Source organism: Dermacentor albipictus, chromosome 9 (genome assembly GCF_038994185.2).
Source record: "Dermacentor albipictus isolate Rhodes 1998 colony chromosome 9, USDA_Dalb.pri_finalv2, whole genome shotgun sequence".
Lineage (NCBI taxonomy): Eukaryota > Metazoa > Arthropoda > Arachnida > Ixodida > Ixodidae > Dermacentor > Dermacentor albipictus.
In genome coordinates, this window is record NC_091829.1 from 29,909,194 (window position 1) to 29,930,904 (window position 21,711).

The 21,711-nt window shown below is 44.2% G+C and overlaps 1 protein-coding gene across 1 annotated transcript; it reads left to right on the forward strand.

Annotated features, from left to right (window-relative positions):
- The first annotated feature begins 2,228 nt into the window (after positions 1 to 2,228).
- LOC135917987 (serine-rich adhesin for platelets-like) lies at positions 2,229 to 20,055 on the forward strand. The gene is made up of 3 exons (XM_065451644.1): positions 2,229 to 3,558; positions 4,108 to 4,414; positions 11,999 to 20,055. The coding sequence occupies exons 1-3, from the start codon at positions 2,623 to 2,625 to the stop codon at positions 17,797 to 17,799; spliced, it is 7,044 nt and encodes a 2,347-aa protein (XP_065307716.1). The 5' UTR covers positions 2,229 to 2,622; the 3' UTR covers positions 17,800 to 20,055.
- Positions 20,056 to 21,711: the final 1,656 nt, after the last annotated feature.

The following is a 21,711-nucleotide window of genomic DNA, read 5'->3' on the forward strand; positions in this document are numbered from 1 at the left end:
GCTTGTCTCGATCCATGCACCTCTAAACAACATACACTTTCATTTCTGTGCAAGAAGACAGGGGAGGTTGCACTGTGTATGTGTGAATCGGCTAGTCGGCGACTCACACATACGTCAAGAATATGAAGATTCGAACCAAGGATATACTGTGGCTACCTACACAAGAGAACATCATGGTGCACACAGCAGTGATGTCTCTTTCAGGGGCCAACATTTTTGTTTTAGGCAATATGCACCATTGAAAAATAAATGAGAAGTGTCACTGCTTGGTTGCCATCACCTTTTTTGAATGTGTAGCGGCATCGCCATGCCCTGCCGAGTTTCAAGGAAGACAACAGCAAGATGAACTTTGAGCTGGGCTGGAGTACGAGGGCTGTCATCAGCTTAAGTCTTGAGGGCTCACAGGTTTATCTTTACCAGATGTCTCTCTACTAAGCAACATCTGCAGTAAAACGGAAATAAATGAAGGTCGCTCTTTCTTAAAATGTACTTGCTATGGGGTGAGTCATACAGGCCACTGACCAATGTGAAAAAACGAAAATTGTGACATCAAACTTTGGGGTTTTTGATATTGGACGGCAATGATTTGTTTTCCGAATAATGCTTTTACCTGACCAGAAAGTGTTCCGTTGAACTCTTGATAATATGGCCACACTTATTGCTGTGAGCAACAAGTGCTTGTCATTGTAGGTGGTTTTGACTGAACCTGCTCCTCAAGCTTTGCTATACAAATGAAAAAAAAGTTTCTTTTTGCCTTTCACAAATGTGAAGAAAAGACCTCCTAGTGCATCGACAGCAAGGTATTGGCAACGATGCTATGTTCACGTATATACAGCCAGCAAAACCAGTAGCAGTTAAATGACAGTTTAAAAGAACTTTTTGCTGGGCGAGTTGGTGCATGGCTATGTTTTAGGAATGGTTGCACCTAAGAAAAAGCAAACACAGGAAAAACGAGGTAGACGAAAGGAGCGTAATTGATACTTCTGTTGCCTTATATCACGCCGAACACAATTTCCTGCGCTGCTTGCATTGACATGAGGCAGGCTTGATTTGCCCTCTCCCCATTCCGTCTTCCTTTTTTGTTATGTGTGAGCACTGCCTATATATGCAGATTCGACACAAATATACCCAGTTCATAATTGTGCTCTTTTTGTGTACCTTGTTCTTTCCTGTGTTTGTTATTAAGCGCAACTCTTCCTAAAACATAGCTAAACGACATAGGTGCCAAGAAAACTTATTGCACAAATGTGCATAGGGAGTGCAGATAATTGTTGCAGAAGTGAGTAGAGCTGGGGAAGAGATGCATGCTGCCAAGGATAGATGTTTCAAGAGCGCGGCAGGGTATGTAAACACCCACTCAAACCCATATAAGTGCTAAATGGTGGCAGGTAGTACAGTGCATGAGCAATAAGTGATTTGCACATGCATACCGAGGTTTCTGCTGAAAAGTGTTTGCAGCTGCCTGCTTAGCCTGTTGCGAACTGTAGCCGGTAAATGAAATTAATTTTCTATAGACATGTCTGTATACTGGTGCATGCATGCCACACAGTGTCAAATTTGCATGTTTTCATAGTAACCTGCACCAACATATGTAATCGTCATCACTGTAGTCTAATCAAACGGGAAGCCCTTTCCAACGAACTGCAGGACACACACACACACACACACATATATATATATAATCTATTGGCGGGGATGGGGAATGGTGGTGTGGCCCCAAACATCAACTGGCGCGATGAGATGTTTCCAGTCGGTAAGACAAACTTCTCTCGCGTGCCACGCTAACGCCGCCGCTTGAAAAAGCTCAAAGTGCAAAAGGTCAATGGCACTGTTTCTGTTCTGTCCTTATTTTGCGCTGTGTCAAATACTTTTGGACAATGAACATCCATCTCGAATAAGTGTGAAGTTTGGCGTTCAGAATCAGCAATTCCTTCAAATAAAAGACCCGAGTGCGGAGCAGTGGGGGAGGGTGCTCTCCAGCAGCGACCCGAAAGTCCAGCATGGACTAGTAAGGCACGCTCGCCGAGTAGCCACCCTCAGTGGTGCCCTGGAATAGGGGCGTCGACCCTGCGCAGATGGGGAAGAAGACCGTGAAGATGGCCGACCACATCTGCCACCGCTAATTTCTACCCAATTAGAGCAAATAAAGTTTTTCCTCCTCCTCCTTGGCAGATTCTTAGCTTATTTCAATAGAACCCAGATAACGCAGAAACTGTCGTCAGCGCAAATCGCCAATAACTAATGCGTAATTTCAAAATAACACGCTTTACCCCGCCGTAGTTATTTGGGCTAATAAATTTCGCTTCACGTTAACTGCGCAATATAGTGCGCCGTGTCCACGTGACCGTGCCATGTCCATTGACCAAGGACGGGAGCCGGTGCTGCCAGAAGACACTCGACGCTCACGGCATTCACCATCGCCATCGGCATCAAAACGAAAAAATCAAAACGAAAAGTATGGCGCCGTAGCAGATCACGCCGCAGCACGTTCGAAAACACATACGAAAGCTGGGACTATGGCAAGAGCATTCAGCTGAAGTCAAGTTTTTTTCTCTCAAGTTCCGTGACGCCATCCGCGGCACACAGTGTCCGAATTCCCGCAGCCTTCGGGGCGTCGTCGTCATGTCGGAGGGCCAGAAAAAAGCCGCGAAGCGGCTGATCAAGTGGCGCGACAGCGCTCGCCGTCAACTGTCGAGCGCCTCGTGCAGCGACGATCTCGCCGACGCCTTGCAATTCGTCCTCCGCAACGTTGCCAAAACTTTCAAGGCCGCGCTTCTATCGACCGACGACGACCGGAGAGAACAGTTGTCTCGGGACCTGAGCACCGTCTTGTGCCAGGTTTCGGCTCACCTCTACTTGCGTTCGCGCGATTTGTTGGTCGCCGACTGCGACGATGGCAGCGATCGGAGCAGCCGCTCGAGCCGTTTCGACTACTGGGACCACCAGTGCGCGCTTCTCTCGTACTTGTTGGACCTGTCGCTCGTTCGCGACGAGCCCGCGGCGATCACCAAGATCTGCTTCGTCCTGTCCAAGAGCAAGCACAGGGTGTGGGACGTTCTCGTGCAGACGTGGGCCATCTGCTGCTCGAGCGCACCCGTTCGTCTGGAGCTGCAGCCGCGGCTGCTGGACGTGTTCCGCTGGTTCGCGGCCTACTGCCCGCGCACGTGCGCGAGCCCCGAGCTGTACTTCAAGTTTGTCGTCTGCGCCGCGTGTCTGGCGAGACGGTTGCCCCAGCGCGGCTGGGAGACTGTCAAGCCCTTCGCCCTCTCCATCGAACCCGCGGAGTTCGATTTCGAAGAGTGGTTCGCCGCGCAGCCCGCCTTGGCCGCGCTTCTGCCTCGGTCCGAGGTGCCGAGATCCCGCCGAAAAGTGATCGCGCGCCTCTGCAAGAGCGCGTCGGACCCGGCGGAGCTGTTGGAAGCCTGCCGGACACTGAGCGAGTCCGGCGGTGGTTCCGCTGGCGTCAGGACGACGTGCGACGCCGCGGCGGACGTCGACATGTTCGTCATCGCGGACGAAGAGACACAGGCACGAGAGGAGGACACGAAGACGCCCGAGGTTGGTGTGCTCTGTTTGATTTGGCGAGAAAGCAAGTGACCGACGCTAACCGTGATTTCCTCAGCCATATTGTCATCCAAATATGTGGTCGCGGTTCAGGCTACTACACTGAAGGAGGAAATTAGGAACGGCGCAGTTATGCAGCCAGTTGATGATTTCAGTTTTTGTACAAGGTGCAGGGAAGGTGCACTCTTTTGGAATGTGAATACATAAAGCTGAAAGTCCGCCTTTCAAACCTGTACAGTACTTATGTGGTAAGGCTTACAGGGAGAGAACGGGTTTGATGGAAACTCATGTCATCACTGCTATGTGCAAGGCTTGCTACTTCAGATGAGAACTTCAAGGGACGCAGGATGTTTAATTTCAGTTGATCGCCTTTGAGGTCCATGGCAAACATAGCGGCTTAGCCATAACTTTGAGATCTATTTTGAAGTGTACAAAATTTAGAATTGGGACGAGTCAACCATACTAAAAGGGAGGCTGTGGCCGGAAGCAGTGGTTTATTTTTGTGCAGCTCCTCTATTTACACTGTGGCGCCCTCTATTCCAGGTCGAGGATGAGCAGCTGCAAGCAATCATTGATTCAACACTGAGCCGTCTGCAGTCGACCATTGCCACACCTCGTGCTAGTGACGCCGAGCCCAATTCTGAGGCTGTCAGCAATGCCAGCAACTCCCCGCTGAATACAAAGGCTTTCTTGGACAGGCTTCTCCGTAGCAGTGTTGCTGATACTGATGCTAGGGGAGCGTTGAAGAATGCAGAAGCATCTGTGAAGAAGCTCGACCACAAGCAACGAGAGTCTGTTGAAGAGGTGAACGACAGCAAAGCAGTGGACGTCGTGGCTACACCGGTGAAAGGTGATGTTCATTTTCATTTTGGATCTGTCGATGTATCTTGTTTATCTACTGCTTATGAGGCTTAGGTCAAGGGGATATTTCTGTTGTCGAAAGCTTCTTAAGGAGTCACTAAATCAATCTACACTGAGAGGTTATGCTTCTGTAAACCTAGCAATGCTATATTTTTTTTTTTATGCGGAGAGGTGACATAGTCACAGAGAAAATTGTGACAAAATAGGCAGCACAGTTCCAAAATTCTAATTGATATCGATTGAGCACGCATTCTTAGCTGAACTGGCGATCTTGAAGGTTAGGCTTCTGAGAAGTGCTGGCTGTTGTCATATGTGTGTCATTAGGATGGCACGTCTCTAGAAAAAATAACAAAACACCGTCCTCTGTCAAGCACCACCCACATCAGCATTTTCATTGATTGCTATTATCAACATCATATTATCCATTTAATTCTTTTATATAAAAAAATGAAAGCATGCAAAAATTTTCACTAATCTTTTCATACCAGCAAATCATTGTGCATTACATTCGTATTTGAAAAATACATGTGCAGCTTACTTTATTTAGTCACTCCAACCTTCAACAAAAGAGATCTGATGAGAAAAAGAAACCTTCCCCCAGCATTTAGTTTATAAAGTTCAAGTGTACTTTATTTCCATTTTATCGATCCTGCTCAAAAGTAATTATCTGCACAGATGATGATGAAAGGAACCGAAAGCATCGAAGAGCATGTGTTCCAGCCCGGAAACTCAAATGCTTCGCATGAACTGAGTTGACAAGCATGGCTCGTCTCAGGCGAGAAAAGCCTGTGGCCTGAATCAGTGTGCCTAGTGCTTAACTGGTACAAACAGTGAGTACAGCTCGGGCTGAAGCCTTAAAGAGGTACTGAAACACTTTTAAACTCTCTAAGAAAATGTTCCCCATCTGTAGCCAATGCTACTGTGCACATAACTATTACTGTACTGCATGCAGCAGCAATGCTACAACCTTGCATGATAGGTAGATTCCTTGCTCTCCCCTGCTGCTTTCGAAACACCCATTTTCCTTTCATGCTATGCAACAACATCAGTAATGATGTTGCATGTGGTGCAAAGGCTCACAGGTACAGGCCAGTGGGCACATGCCTGCACGCACTTCCAGATTTTTTAAGAAACAAGAAAGGGGTGTTTGTTGATGTCTCCCTTTCGTCCTGTCGCCCTCGGGCACCTTTGTCAGAGGGGAACCGAGAAGAGTTATAAGCGCACTACAGAAAGAAGAAATAATAGTGCTCAACTTAGCTAGTTAATTTATGGCTGAGGTGAGTTTGAACAGCTGAAGTGAAAACCGGGACAAAGGGATGTGTTAGGATGCGAACCAAAGGGGAAAAGAACAAAGGCAGGAAAGAGAGAATGTCGCTTGCAATATGTATGAACCAACTAGCCCATCAACAAGTAGGGACAAAGGGAGGCAGACAAGGACGTTATTATTATTGTCCTTGTCTGTGTTCCTTTGTCCCATTTTACAGTTCCAGAAAAGTAGAATGAAGGAGGCAATAGGCTGTGCTGCCTCAGCTGAGAAGAACCATGGGAATAGGGAAAGTAAGCATGCCACTTTTTATAAGTCTGTTCGTATTGGGTTATGAAAAATTTATTGGGAATATATTCCTTGTAAGATATCGCTTTTAATCCAGTTTGTTGGTCAGGTTTCAAGAATATGTGTTTCAGCCCTCTCATGCCCATGCATAAGTTCTATAGCCGGCGAAATTCTAAGCTGGGCCACAGAAGTGCCAAGTTTTCAGTCCTCCAGCACATTAGGATGGAGAGAATTTGTGGGACGGTGGATGTTAAGCTCTTGCTCAGAAAGCGTGTACTGAACATACAACCTTTTGCAAGTTCTGTCCATCATAAGGTTCTGGAGGATGGATAACTTTGCACTTGTGTGGCCCAGCTTAAGATTTGGTCGGCTGCACATGCTGATCTGCATACATGACCATATTGCTGAAACTTGAGCTTGTAAGGCACTCGACAGGTTAATAGGAGTGAGAAGGCAGAAGCAGTGCTCTACGTTTCAAAGGAAGCTACAGGACAGCGCTTATCCTGTGTTGAATGTGGGCCGAGAAGTGCTTAGTGAAGGAGGAAAGAATGGCTCATGAGGTGATGCGCACTCAGGTCCATGCTAGAGACGTCTATGACGGGACTGGAACTTTGGGACTGTTGGAATTCACAGCTGAGGCTTGATTGTAGAGACCCAAGATGGCACTGGCGCTGCTACACACGTCTTGTTAGAATGTTGGAGCATTCATATAGAAGCAGATGAATAAACGTGGTCAGCCTTCATGAAGGCCCTGGGCTCTAAGGAAAGATGATATTCCTGGGGGACTGAAGAAGATCTTGAAAACTTGTTAAGTTCACTCTTTTGCTTTTTTTTAGAATGCAGTGTAGTCCATCTTTACCAATAGTAACTAGGCCTGTGCACACGTAGTCAATATCCGTGGTGACACATTGGTCTGGTGCAACATCTTCAAGGTGACATTGCCATGTGTCTTGTTTTTATCTATTCTGGCCTATTAGGCATCTTCCTTTTGTGAGAGTGCTATATATATTTTTTTGGCATTGTTGAAGGGTGGTTGACTAATGTACTACAAGTCAAATAATTTCTCTATAGTGCCCTTTCAAGCTCACACAAAAAGTAAATATTATGCACACTGCTGTTTATTCAGCTTTGGGTACACATAAAAGAGCTTGAGGCAGTCATAATTTATTTTATTTATGAATACTGTCAATCCTCATAGAGGGTCATAACAGAGAGGACAATACAATTACATACATCAAATATGTACAATGTCATTGTACGTAACGTAGCTTAACACTTGTCAATTCACAGTGAATAAGATGTTCACTTGAATGATATTCAGCACACTTCTGACATTTATCCAAATACGTACAATGAGCATCAAGTCACACATATCACTTGGCACTTCAAAGCTAAATTGAAAACTCCCGTAAACACGCCTCAGCAGCATTTTCAAAGTCGGTGGCATCTTTTAGGCTAACAATAGCGTTTGGCAATTGGTTACACATTTCTAATTGCATCCGGGGAAAAAGAGTATCGATGTGCATCAGTGTTGTTACGCTACGGCTTTATGATGTAGTCGTAGTTAGTTTGCGGGTTTCTTTTACCTGGAGCGTGTAGATATTTAAGCTTATCACTCTTAAGTTGATCCTGCATTATTTGATAAAGCACCTTCAGCCGATATTTCTTTCTACGTACCTCAAGAAGATCCAAGTTGCAATGCTGTAACATAAGCGTGACTGATTATTTCCTTTGGTACATCGAACAAATAAAACGTGCCGCCAGTCTCTGTATCCTTTCCAACTTTCTCTTAAGCGTCACTTGATGGGTACTCCAAACAATGGCTGAATATTCTAGTATCGTCCTAATGAAGGTGGTGTATGCAAGAAGTTTTACATTATGCGATGCATGTTCCAGTTTTTTTCTCAGAAAGTATAACTTTTGACCGGCAGTCATGCAGACGTTATCTATATGTTGGTTCCATGTCAAATTTCGTGTTATTGTTACCCCTAGATACTTGAACTGGTGTGCACTCTCCAATAAATGTCCTCCAATGCTGTAAAAAAAAAAGGAATAGACAGTTTTCTTTTTGCTGATGTGTGTATGTGTAGATTTGGAGTAATTTATTTCCATTTTCCATTTCCTACACCAATCGTCTAAATTTTGCAAACATTTCTGAATTTTAAGCTAGTCATCTAGTTTAGTAATTGTGGTGTAAATTAAGCAGTCATCTGCGTAAAGCTTAACCTGAACACCCTCTTCTCCCACACTACTGATGCCATTGATATAAAGGAGAAACAATAGTGGTCCTAATACTGGGCCTTGGGGAGCATTCCTTAAAGTACAGCTAATGAATCTGATACATAACCATCCAGTTTAACTACCTGTGTATGGTTTCTTAAATATACGTCAATCCATTTTATTATCAATTCATTTATGGCTGCATTACGTAATTTGAAGATTAATTGGACATGAGGTACTTTATCAAAAGCTTTCGCAAAATCCACGCAAACCACATCAACCTGTTGTGTTATATCTACTGCACCTGCAAAGTCATGAATTGTTTCTATTAACTGTGTAACAGTTGATAACCCTGTCCTAAAGCCTGTTGATAAGGATATGGTAAATTGTTCTGATCTAGAAACCTGAGTATGTGTTTTGCTATTATATTTTCGAAGACTTTGCAAGTAACTGAAGTAAGTGACACTGGACGGTAATTTGTTGCCTGTCTTCGATTACCTCCTTTAAATACAGGTGTCATGAATGTGGTGCGCCAGTCCTGTGGCAGTGAGCGAGTTTTATAAGATTTTCGGAAAATGATAGTTAGATAATGTGACATCCATTTTGCGTATCGTTTGAAGAATACTGCAGGTATATTATCGGGTCCGCTCGATTTTTTTGTATCTAATTTGAGTAGTTGCTGAAATATTCCTTGCTGGGTGATTTCAAGGGTTTCCATTGGAACAGTAGGTGGAATATGTAAGGCTTTTTCTAAACTCACAGTAGTTTCTGGGACGTTAAATACAGATTGGAAAAAATTGCTAAGATTGTTTGATATTTCATCCTTTTCGCTTATAATGTTGATTCCATCATGAATTTTGTCAATAATTTCTTTCCTGTCGCTAAAATATCGCCAAAATTCTTGAGGTGAGGACCTAAGGAAATGCACTGAGGTTTTTCTTAAAGAAGGTTTGTTTAGATTTAGCCAAGGTATGTTTAAGTTCAGTGTTTAGATTGGCCAAGACCACTGGCGACTTGCTCCTTTTACGCCATCTCCTAATTTTTCTTTTCATATGAAATATATCTCGGGTGATCCAAAAACTTGTCTGCTTTGTTTTTTTAACCCGTGATGCAACATATGTCTATGCAATGACTTATAATACACTTGAATTCCTGCCATAATTCTTCTGCTGTTTTTAGACCAACCGTACTCTTGTAAGCATCAAATTGAATCTCAGAAAAATCAAGAATCGGAGTGTCATCAGCCCTAGCATAGTCCTTAATTTTTACTGGCACATAGCTGCGCCCAGTTGCTCGGATAGGCACATCGAGACAGATCATCCTGTGATCCGATATACCATATTCTTCCGTCACATTGTAACGATCTAATTTATTTGATAAGAACACCAAGTTTATTATTGACCTTGACGTAGGTGTAATTCTGGTATCTTCAAGCACGATTTGTTTCAAATTGTACGTAAACAAAATGTCTAGTATTTTTTTTCAGCGCTAACTGATTCCACGTCACTATACGAAAAATTTTTCCAGTTTATATGTGGTAGGTTAAAATCTCCAGTCATTACCAACCTAGTGTTACCATTTACATCACAATATAAAAACTTGTTCAGGTTTTCGAGAAACTCAGGGTAGCTTGAGGGTGGCCGATATACAACTCCGATAAGGAAAACAGTACTTTCACGAGTTATTTTACGCCAGAGAGTTTCTGGTACTTCAGAATCAATCAACGAACCATTCAGAAAATTTTTAACTATTATACACACCCCACCTCCACGTGAGTCTTTGTCGTTTCTGAATATGTTGTAATTGGGAGGAACAGTGCAATCATTCGGTACATTTTCGTGCAACTATGTTTCAAATAATGGTGGTTATGTGAGGATCATGCAAAAGCAATAAGTACTCAAGATGCGTAGTCTTATTTACTATACTGCGCGCATCAAACGAGAGCAATCTTTGCTATTTTTTTGGTGTCTCAAATGAGCTGCATGAGCTATCAGATCCATTTGACTTAGTTGATACAACGCGCTCACTTCGCTTCATTCGATCAGTATCACGTTTGCCCGAGTGCAAGTAGCGCTTGTCTCTGACACCATCCCATGCGTATAACTGATAGTTTATCTGAAGTTTATCATGCACAAGAACTACTCTTGCGCCTGCGTCCCTGTCCAAGGCAGCACTTTCCCATAACTTCTTTTGCATCTGCACTGTTTCCTTCGCATAGTCATTGCTTATCTTGATCAAAGTTCCCTTTAGCTTTGCGCAGCTTTTGAGGACGGTATCTTTTTCCTTGTACTCATAAAATTTCAAGATCACAGGCGTTGGCCTATCAGGATTTACTTCGCCAATCCGGTGAATTCTTTCCACTGTAGTGACTTCTATGCCAAAAACTTGAGAAAAAATATCATTTACAACTCGTTATTTTAACACTTATGCAGACTTTTCAGTAAGACCAAACACCATAAGATTATTTCGTCTGCTTCTATTTTCATAATCGATTAATTTTTCAGATTGTTTTCGTACAGTGGTCTCCAATTTATTGATTCTATTTTTCATTTCGTCGAACATGGCTAGCACACTTTGCATCTTCTCATTTTTAGCATTCACTTCTGCAATTTCTTTCCTGATATCATTTATTTTGCGATCCAATGCATTTTGATTTCCAAGAATTTCCTGCAAGATTTCAACATTTTTTGGGTCTGGATTTTCATCAACATCCCCGGCCATGAGCAGCAGCAGCACTATTCACCAGCAATCCACCAAAATAGCACAACATCTACGAGGGCATGGCAGGACTAACAAGCATCTATTATCACTACGATACGTACAGCAGTAACTAACCTGCAATAGCAGTAACAGCGTTTTAGGCATCATTCTTGTCAGCCAAGTGCCATGCCCTCTGAAGCCGATGTTCTCGCGTTGTTCTTTTGTACACTGGTTGCTGGTGACGTCACACCCGTGGCAGCAAGTCGGGAAAATGTGCACTCCAAACTTGCATTTCTGCAAAGTTGTGCATCGATGATGAAAAAGAGGCATCCATCGTAACCTTAAGGTCACCACTATAACATCTTTGATAACCCCCATTTGGTTGCGAACATTAAAACACCCTAATTAATCATACCATAATTCTTTTTCTTTGTGTAGCAGACCTCCATTTAGTTCTTTATTTCTTTCACCTGGTTTATTGTTGCCCATTGATGTAATTGCTAACAGTTAACGTCTCTTTAGGACAGAACTCTTGATTTGATAGCATGTTACTTTTGGCAGTGTTTTTATTACTGTGCTTATTGAATACTTTGCTCATTTCATCTTGCTTGTAGTTCTGCCTCAATTTGTATTTCTTTACATAATTGCCACTTTTAGCATGTATGGCCAATTCTATAACATCCTTCCTAAGCACAAATTACTTTTGCTATCTTATTTTTCCCCTCTTCCACATAGCAGTCATCATGCATGTCAATAATGTTTCATTCAATATATATGCATTTTAGGCATCTATACAGCTACCAGATTTCAGTCCCATTTACAGCAACGTACACCACTGAACATTATAGACATTGAATAAACATTATACTGGTGCTCTTTGGCCAGATCTGGCCCATGTGCCAATAAAGAACACAAATAATAATCATAATAATACTAAATAATAATAATGCAATACAGTTCATTAATCCACTTCTTCTTGGACCCCACTTTGCCCTGCAGTATCCTTTAAATAATAGCATTTGGACTGTTACTCCCCTAAAAGCATGCTTTGCACTTGGGTTGGAGCCAGCTGTTGACAATGTATTCTTCTTTGCAATGCAGGTGATAAGCATACAAGCATGGCTCAGGAAGCAACATCGAAAGAAGAAGGGGTTGTTGGAAATTGTGCAGACAGCACACCTGCGGCGTCACCTCTGCGAAAAAAATTTGGGAGACGAAAAAGGGTTCACACAAAGAAGATTCATTCCTCAGGCAAGCTGCCCACATCAAAAGCTGCAGAGGAGTCTTTTACTTTTGCAGCCAGTATGGATGATGAAGTTCAGCACGAAACTCCACTTTCACAAAAATCCTCACTTCAAAAACATTTGCAGAAACTGCCTTCGGTTTCAGCTGTGCAGGATTCAGATGCTACAACAATGCCTATTGGCGACCAATGTGTAGTGATGGGAACAGACCAAGGCAGTGTCGTTGACCTTGAAGAAAATTCAAATGAGCACCATGACTACATAATGGGCAATGAGATGCCATTGTCGATGGGCAGAGAGGAGTCTAGAGATTTTTGGAATTCGCAAGCTGAGCCAGTCGCAAAAGCTCTGAAAGAAGCTTCACTACAAAGCCACAGAACTGGCAAAGCAGTTTTGTCTGATAATGGTGAAGGGCTGGGAGCTTCTTCATGTTCGGAAGTTGATTCGACAGCAAATTCAGGTTTGCTTCCAGGTCACCAAGCTCGGAAGGTGACAAAATCTCGCAGGCACAGGATCATTAAATCTTCATCAGAGGAGTCTGGCACTCGGCAAGAACTGTCCTCGGTTTCAGCTGTGCAACACTTGGGTGCTGCAATGACTTTTAATGTTGGCCAGTGTCCAGGGAAGAGGACGGAGCAAGACAGCATCGGAGACCTTGAAAAGAAAACGACCAGGCACCACGATGCCAAAATCGACAATCAAAAGTCGTTGATGAAAGGCAGACAGGGGCATGGCAGACACTTTGAGGATACCATCGAAACTATTTCAAGTTCATCAGATGATGGGGCTGCAGAGAAAAACGATGGACAGCTAATGCGGGATGACATCACTGAAGCTCTTTCAAGTTCGTCAGATGTTGAGGTTGCAGGACAAAATGGCAGGCGGTCACAACATGATGATGATGATGCTGAAACTCAGTCAAGTTTGGATTCAGAGTCTTCTCAGGACGTATCACCTTCGAGCTCAGAATCTGAGGCTTCTGGTGAACACTCATGCCGCCAAAGTGCATCTGGCAATTCAGTCAAAAAGAAAAGAGCTGCTTTGTCTCCAGGTATGAGACCTTCAGGCACAGCTTCCACTTGTAGTGGGGAAACCTGTAATGTCCAGGAAAGGCAGAGAAAAATGCAGAGCAATTTTCCAGAGCCAGAATATAAGAAAAGTATTTTTAAAGGGCATTATAATGTTTCAGCATCAAGGTATGCCAAAACATCTGGAGTACATTCAGATTCGGAGCCCATGTCTCCTGTAAATTTAGGGAAAATACAGTGCCATCCTGCTGCGGTTCTTGAGGCTAGAGATGTCACATCGAGAACTGTGAAGAAGGCACATAGGAGCATAATTGTCAGTTCCTCTGAGTCTTCCGATGAAGAATGCAGCATTGAATGCCCAGTGCTGCAAGAGTCTGTGTCTTCTGACGAAAAGCGCAGTGTTGAACACTCGGCACAACAAGGAGCAGAGTTTTCCAATGAAGAATGCAGTGTTGAGGCTAGCGATGTCACACCAAGAACTGCGAAGATGGCACATAGGAGCAGAATTGTCAGTTCCTCTGAGTCTTCTTATGAAGAATGCAGCATTGAACGCCCAGTGCTGCAAGAGTCTGTGTCTTCTGATGAAGAGCGCAGTGTTGAACACTCGGCACAACAAGGAGCTGAGTTTTCCAATGAAGAATGCAGTGTTGAGGCTAGAGATGTCACACCGAGAACTGCGAAGATGGCACATAGGAGCAGAATTGTCAGTTCCTCTGAGTCGTCTGATGAAGAATGCAGCGTTGAACGTCCAGTGCTGCAAGAAGCTGTGTCTTCTGACGAAGAGCACAATATTGAACACTCGGTGCAACAAGGAGCAAAGTTTTCCAATGAAGAATGCTGTGTTGAACACTCGGCACAAGAAGCTGAGTCTTCAGATGAAGAGCGAAACGTTGAACACCCAGCACAACAAGAAGCCAAGTCTTCTGACAAAGAGCATGGTGTTGAATACTTGCCAAATCAAGAAAGTTACTCTTCCAATGAAAAGTGCAATATTGAGCATTCAATGCAACAAGAAGCTGAGTCTTCCAATGATGAATGTGATGATGAACACCTTTCACAATCGAAAGTGAGACAGCCCGCAGTGTTTTCAGAATTGGCCGATGAAATCCCATGTGGGCAGCGGTCACCTGGCGCTTTGTCACTGCAGGACATGCACATCTCACCTTCAGAAAGTGATGAAGATGGTCCGCTCTTTCCGGGGCTTAATGGCACTCCTCTGGCTGCTGAATCAGATGAAGGGGTCGCTTTCGGCAGACAACATGCGGGGAGCCTGTCACAAGCCACAACCGTTGCAGCTTCGTCCCAGAGGCGCTCGCCATCACCTTTTTCAAAGCTGAGAGAATTAGTGATGTCCTTTCAAGAGGATTCTGACGATGAAACAGATACTATGGCTTTAGGAGGAAAGGAAGCATCTTTAGTCGGCAAACACTGTCTCTCTAAGGTGCCGCTCGTGAAGAAGGTGGGCACCCCTACAACCCAACAGTCGGTTAAATTGAAGCCTCAAGGTGTACGGCACAACGTAGATGAGAGGAGATCACCTAAAAAGAGCCAACCTGCCCACAGAAGAGCGTGCTCGCGTAGTTCAGTCTCTTTACAAAGGGAACAGGCAGCAGTGCCTGACAAAGAACAAGCTTCAGAAACCGACTCCTATAAAGCAGCTGTGGCTACAAATGCCACAGCCAGTGTAAGCTTGAATAGTGACACCATGGGGTCAAGGCACATGTCAATGGAGAAGATTAAAGTTCTCAGTCCAGGCATGAAGCAGGCAGGCATTTGTAAAAACAGCTCTGGAGCATCGTTGCCCAAGAATAAACTGTTGAAGCCATCCAAAGTTACCAAAACCTCAGATTCAGAATCGGAGCAAAATGATGCTTCTGAATCAGACTCTGATGAAGATCAAAGAAACGCGAACACTGCCCTTAAGTCCGGAAAATGCACAACACAAGGCCCATCTAAGACAGAGGAACTGGCAAAAGTTGAAGCTTCACCTTCGAATAGAAGGAAACGGGCACCCTGTCCAAATCTTTTGCCTTTGGATCCCACCAGGCCAAAAAGAGCAACACTGATGTTGTCTTCTGATCACGATTTTGATGCTGCAAGTGTCAATGTGGTTAAGGAGAGTGCATGCAGTGAGCATTCACGGCAAAATGAGGTCAATGCCAGGCAACTGCAGGAAGCCGAATCTGAAGCGTCTGCCCAAAGAAAAAGCACACGGAGTTGTGCCAAAAGACTGCCATTTGGGCAGCAAAAAGAACAAGTTCACAATTCTGACTCTGGCAACACATTCAAAGATTTATGTGACCAGCCTGTGCCAAGCAGCGATTTGGCAAAAAGTCCGTCAAAGGGAAAGCAAAAGCACGGTGACCCAGGCGACGGCAATTCCTCAGCTCCGGAAAAGCCACACACTCCTGCAAAACCTTCCAGTAGTTGTGTGACCCATGGAATAGAGGTGTCCGGAAGACGAGACAATCTAAGTGATGATGGAATCAAATGTGATGTTTCTCACAAATGTACATGTCCCGTGTCACTTATGAAAAAGCCATCATCTATGACCAAGCAGAGATCTGGAATAGAGGCAGAAGCTACAAGTAGGAGCAGGCAGCTGGCTTCTAGCAGCCTGCACATATGTACATTATCACCAATTCGTGGCAGGACTCCTTCGTGTGAGGTACAGCAAACAGGGCAGGCTGAATTTGGAGTCCTGACTCGGAGTGCACGCAGGCAACTGTCCTTTGCTAATGGTAAAGCCTCCCTGTCCCAAAAAAGAATAACAATGTCTGCAGAGGGACTAGGACCTGATGTAAACTCAAATGCTATGTCTTGTGGGAAGACACTAAATGATGTAGAACCAGCACCGTTGCAGGTGAAGAGAAGGGCCTTACAGGGTAGCACAAGTGATGGCCACTCTGTCATGAGAAGTGACACTTCACCTACACAAGCAAAAGATAATGCCATATCTGAGAAAGAATTAGAAAAGAGAGACAAAAGAGCAGGCAGTGCATCTTCAAGGCATAACACGTTATCACCATCTCCAAGACTAACTAAATTGCCAATAGTAAAACTAGATCGTATGCAGAATAATGAAACAGGACCTCTAGCAACTGTTAGTGGCAACAACTTGCTCAGAACACGCTCAGTTTCAGCTTCATTGCAAGGCAGGGAGGCGGATGCATCAAACACCACATTTGATGGTCTGATTACCAGCAAGGGAAGGCAAGTAGGTTCTGACATGGGTGACACTGCAGCTTTGGCAAGGTCGCCATTAAGAACAGCATCCAAGCGCAGACGGGTCGTTGATGCTTGCATGAAGTCAACATCTGCCCTGGACACTTTTGAAGATGATTCTTCTAAGACAAGTGTCTGCCTTAGCGGGCTGACACAGGTGCCTTTGTCACGAAATCCTCACGCTTCAGACGACTCTACGAGTTCCGACCAAGAGGGGGGCGACTTTGTTCATAGCGCCCAGCAGCGAAGACTGTCGTTGCGAAGGCTGCCGTCACGAAGGTTGCCCCAACGTAATAAGAAAGAGGATTTCATTATTGATGTTGATAAGGAGGTTCGTTCTCTTTCGGACTCTGATGATGATGATGATCCTACCTACGAAGTTAGTGATGTAAATCTTGATGCCAGCATTGCTCGCTTAAGAAGACTCAAAGTGCCTCTTTATACACCAGAAATGGAAGCACAGTCAAGAACATCGAGTGCTGCTTCGAGCTACAAAGTGGCAAACAGCAGTGCAAAAAGGACTGGACGGCTCTCATTAGCTGCAATACGAGCTTCGCAGTCCGATAGGAGCCCGAGCTCCCAGTCCAGTCTGTCGCCCCCTTTCAGTCCGGTGGCAACTGTGTCCAGCGGTATTCCAGAGGCGCAGAGTCCAGCGTCCAACTCCTGCTTGTGTCATTCACCTTCCAGGCATGCTAAAAGTTACGATAAGCAGAACAGCATGATGTCGGGAAGGCAAGCAATAAAAAATGGACAGAGTTCATCTGAAAACAAGGACCATGTGTTGTCAGTGTTGGAAGACCCACAAGTTCTCAGCACAACAAACACAGGAAAATCTCCAGAAAAAATGCCAGTTCTCAGGCGGTCAACGCGTTTAAGTACAAAACAGGATATGCCTGCGTTCCTTACTTGTTCAAACCACTTGAAGAGTGGTGAACTTGTGGCACCGCCACATTCGAGCCACCTAAACAAGGACTTTGAGGTCATTGTCCGAGAGCAGACTGTACGCACTTCCAAAAGGAACAAGAGTTTGAAAATGAGTCCTTCATTGCAAATGCATGTGAAACATCCTGATGAAAGGTCAGGCGCAGCTGAAGAGGCATCAGTGATAGACGATGCATCAAGCTCTGTCTGCTCAACCTGCAATCGCTGTGGGAAGGCTGCCAGTACTCAGGACAGTGGGACCATGACTGACGACAGTTACCTTCATGATGAAGATGCTTTTTCGGATTCACTGAGATATTCTAAGCGTAAGAAGGTTGGCTCCAGTGCATCAGCGTCACATTCAAAGGCCAGAGCCTCCACGTCATCTTGCCGGCACGGTTCAGCAACTCAAGAAGCCAGTGTTCCAATACGGCGCAGCTCACGAGCAACTGCAGGTGCATTACGTAGACTGAGTTATGCTTGAAATGCTGCTACGTGTGATGAGAAAAATTCTAATAGACAATGTCTATTGGAACTGTCAGTGTTACTATGTTACTTACTCAGTGTTACCTTGTGGGTGCCATTCAGAAAGCTGTACTATTGAACTGCATTGTTACAGCTTATATCACTAAAAGATATACGTATATGTGTTATTTTAAGTCTTGTGTTAGTGAAGTTCATATTGCTTTTTTTGAGCTGAGTGTAGCATCAAGTTCATTCTTGAAGGCAACACATCTTGATGCACTGTTTCACGATAGTCATGTTGTACGCGATGCTGTAGTGTACAGTCGAAGGGCAGCTGATCTCACAGTGTGGTCTTGGACAAACTGTGTACTGGTGTGGTTTACCAGGCTTGTTGTAGGTGTCATGCACTCATTGTTATGCAGAATATTCACCTCAGTACATTAATAGAATTGTTGTAGGCATAAGTACCAAGCAAACACCTTGTAGAATTGGGATTTCATTGCATTTAGTCATTTCATCACTTAGCTTCTAGACTCGTGGAATTGTTTGAAAAGCAGTGTTAATGTTTTGAGCACCAAAATACATTGAAAATGCAGTGTACGAAAAAGAAGGTAGTCGTTTCAGGAATGAGAAAAAAGTTATTAATAACTTATTGAAAATCATCATGTACTACTGCCTTTGTGGAAATTAAACATGAACTTTCATAGTCATGATCTTAGATCCACTAAGAGAAAAGGCTTTCACTGGCTAATTAATGCACACGCTTATTTTTATTTGTCTTGGCAAAGGGCTGTCTGTGGGCATAGTTAAGTAAACTTGCCACCAAAAAGAAAACTTTACCTGTTAAGAACAAAGCACTTAGGTGTGAATAGGCAAAGCAAATAAGTTGTCACATGTACAGGGTGTTCTGCTGTCCGCGTAAATGTGTGTAACTGTGCTTGTATTGTGTGCTGTGCAAGCTGCACATGTCCATGCCACGTCGTCTGCTATCGACGTAATGTGTAAAAGCCATTGGATACACAACTGCAAAGCACGTAAATTCTTGCACATAGGCAACGTGCTCTTCTGCTATTTTCAACAGGCATTTTTGCTTACACAGTGTGCTGTGCGAGTTGCGCTTGGCTCTGCCTTGTCTGCTACAGAGGCAGGTGCTTTACAATTTACAAGGAAAATTTTGCTCAATCGAAGCATGAGAGCATTAGTTGATGGTCAATGTGAATTTGCTGTAAATTCCCATGAGCTGACAAGATTATCAGCGTCTGAAGCAAACAAGGAAATTTTTCTCCTGTCTGCTCAAGGTGTCCGCACCTCTGTAACAGATGACAACAATTTTGTTGGTTGCACTAGCCCTGCTCATTGCCTCACTGCATTAGTGCAGTGCACTGAATATGATTTTTTGGCACTTTGGCTGGCGTGGCAAGCAGCGGCGATGAACTCGATTATTCATGCTAACAATAGACCACCCTGTATAACTGGGCATGCCAGTTGCACTCAAACTATTTGAGCTACTTCTAAAGGGAAAAAGTGCAGTTAGCAAGCAACTTCTGGGGCTGTTTCTGTTCAGCTTTCGATGTATAGGCTTAAGTAGGTTCACCCGTAAAAAACTTAGAGTGACTGTTTTTGTCCAAGCTACTGCTTTTTATATTGACGCTTTTATAGAAAGTGCTTTCTGCAGCTTGTTGCAGGGAATGTGTCATTCCTTGGGTTGTACCCAATTTCTTGTCTTAAGCTTACATTGAGATTCGTTGATGCTTTAATGTTGGTTAGCATTATGGTAGTTCCAACACAAAGTGGAAAGTCACAAAGGCGCATTGATTTGTATTCACTACAGCTAAAAAATTTTGAAACTTAAAACATTTTTTTTTTTTACTTTGTTGTTGGGACACCTTTGTTGAGATGATGGTATATGCTACATGTGTCAAATGTTCTGTTGTTAGGGTACACATTGTTTATGCCACATTTTGCTTTCAGAGATTCAGTAGCGATCTAAAGCTTTCCACGATTGCAAGGACAGCATTGGTGACGTAGATGTTTATGCAATGTGCTTTCTTATGTGCACTTTCTAAACTGTCATTTTCTGTGATCATGTGTTCCGTATTGAGGTTAAGGGTGCTCATTTCAGAGAGCCATATAGGGAGCGTGCATTTTTGGTATGTCATATTGTTCATCGTTCACTCCTGTCATCCATGCATCAAGTGCTGCGTGATGGTTTATCCCCTTAAAGTTTTATGGGGCAAGGTTTGCAAGAATTTAATAAAACTTAACTCCACTGAAATTCTTGGAAGTTTGGCTACCTGTTGCTATCTTTTATAATCCCTCTGTAGTTTGGCCATGTGAGCGTTGAGCAAGGCCAATATGCAAATAATAAAGTTTGAGGGTCTCTTTAATGCTTTGCAACTTTTAAATTAAGATTGTGACAATTCTTGCGGCACTAATGCATAGTCAAAGTGTAAAAGGTGTTTGTTTAATTGGAAGCTATAGGTCCAGGTTTTAGAAGAATAAGTATGACAACACTAACAGTGCAACAGTCATCCTTATGAAATCATCGCGGGCATGCCGAGCAAACTTCTCATCATTCATTTTCAATAATAACGGCAACCTGCTGATCTGTCCTTGTGTACAAGTGACATGAGCCACCTGCGTGTGGCATCCATCAAGGATTCACCTGTGCTGCACCTGGTAGCTGTCTGGCTAGTAGATTTAAACCCACTGTGCTATCCTGCACATTTTATATATACTTTTTTATACAAGCAGCAAGAGGTATGTGTGAGCGTTGGCCATTCTGCGTGATCCCTGTGAAACAGAGCAGCGTAGCTGCTGCCGACATTTCAAGCACGTGGGTCCTGTCATTCTTTGTTGCATCCATTGAATCAACAGAAGTTGCACTGGCTTGCTTTCACAGAAAAAGCTGTTTCAGGTATGCAATGGTGGCAGAGCGTCATTCTTAATTTTCTTATCACAGCCAGTGGGCATGTACAATCAGAGTGGAAGGTTGCCTTTTGAGTACAATATGTTGTTGAAAGGGATTAATTTGTGTGTTGTTACGTCCACATCTGGTCTGTTGCGCAATAATACTTCAGTAATGGATTACCAGCTTGCCCGGAATGCTTCTCTCATCAAGTTCATTAGTAAAGTCATGAAACTGCATAAATCCAGATAGACCTTAAGTGTAGGCAAGTATTTGTGTACTACCGATCGTTCGCATGATGTCTGAACTGCCACACCTGCGGGTCTCGTAGACATCAGCGCCACAGTTAGCTCTAGTAAATTTTGTTGGATACACCTTATACAGTACGCGGCCTCAGAGATGTGCGCCTACAATCTCGGAGGCCATGTAAGTGCACAAGCAATAAGTTGAGTGCACGCTGCTTCAACTGGCATATTCCCTCGACTGTGAGCAGTGGCGTAGCTAGGTCGTTTGGCACCCGGGGCCCATAGGTATTCTGTCACCCCCCCCCCCCGGGTGTAGCAGGCGGAAAGAGGGGTGTCTTCAGACGTATATGACACCCCCCCCCCCCCCCCTCAGTGGGCCCTGCACCCGGGGCCCACGGCCCCCCGGCCCCCCCTGTTGCTACGCCACTGACTGTGAGCTAATCTGAGAAGCGGTGCAGTGAGTTAGAATAGCGTACCAGCCGAAAAGTGCATGTCGGCGTCATTGTAATGTTCGCTACAGCATTGCAGCAAGGGGTCGCGCCATCAATACATCTTCACGGCGAGTTCGCCCACGAGAGCTGGCTGCGCGACGTAATGAATTCTCCCTTCTGGTTTCTTTTCCTACCTCCCTGTTAATACCAGCTTTCAGTGAGGTACATTCCATGTAGAGGCACCTAATCACGAAAGAAAGAAAAAGAATAGGAGGGAGGAAGCGTTGCGCAACACCGATTGAAGCCAAACGAGTCGGCCCAACACGTGATCTTCGCGTGAGAGGGCG

Coding starts and splice junctions, on each gene's coding strand:
- LOC135917987 (XM_065451644.1), top strand. CDS start 2,623: ATGTCGGAGGGCCAGAAAAAAGCCGCGAAGCGGCTGATCAAGTGGCGC. Junction 3,559..4,107: donor AGGACACGAAGACGCCCGAG/GTTGGTGTGCTC, acceptor CCTCTATTCCAG/GTCGAGGATGAGCAGCTGCA. Junction 4,415..11,998: donor CGTGGCTACACCGGTGAAAG/GTGATGTTCATT, acceptor TTTGCAATGCAG/GTGATAAGCATACAAGCATG.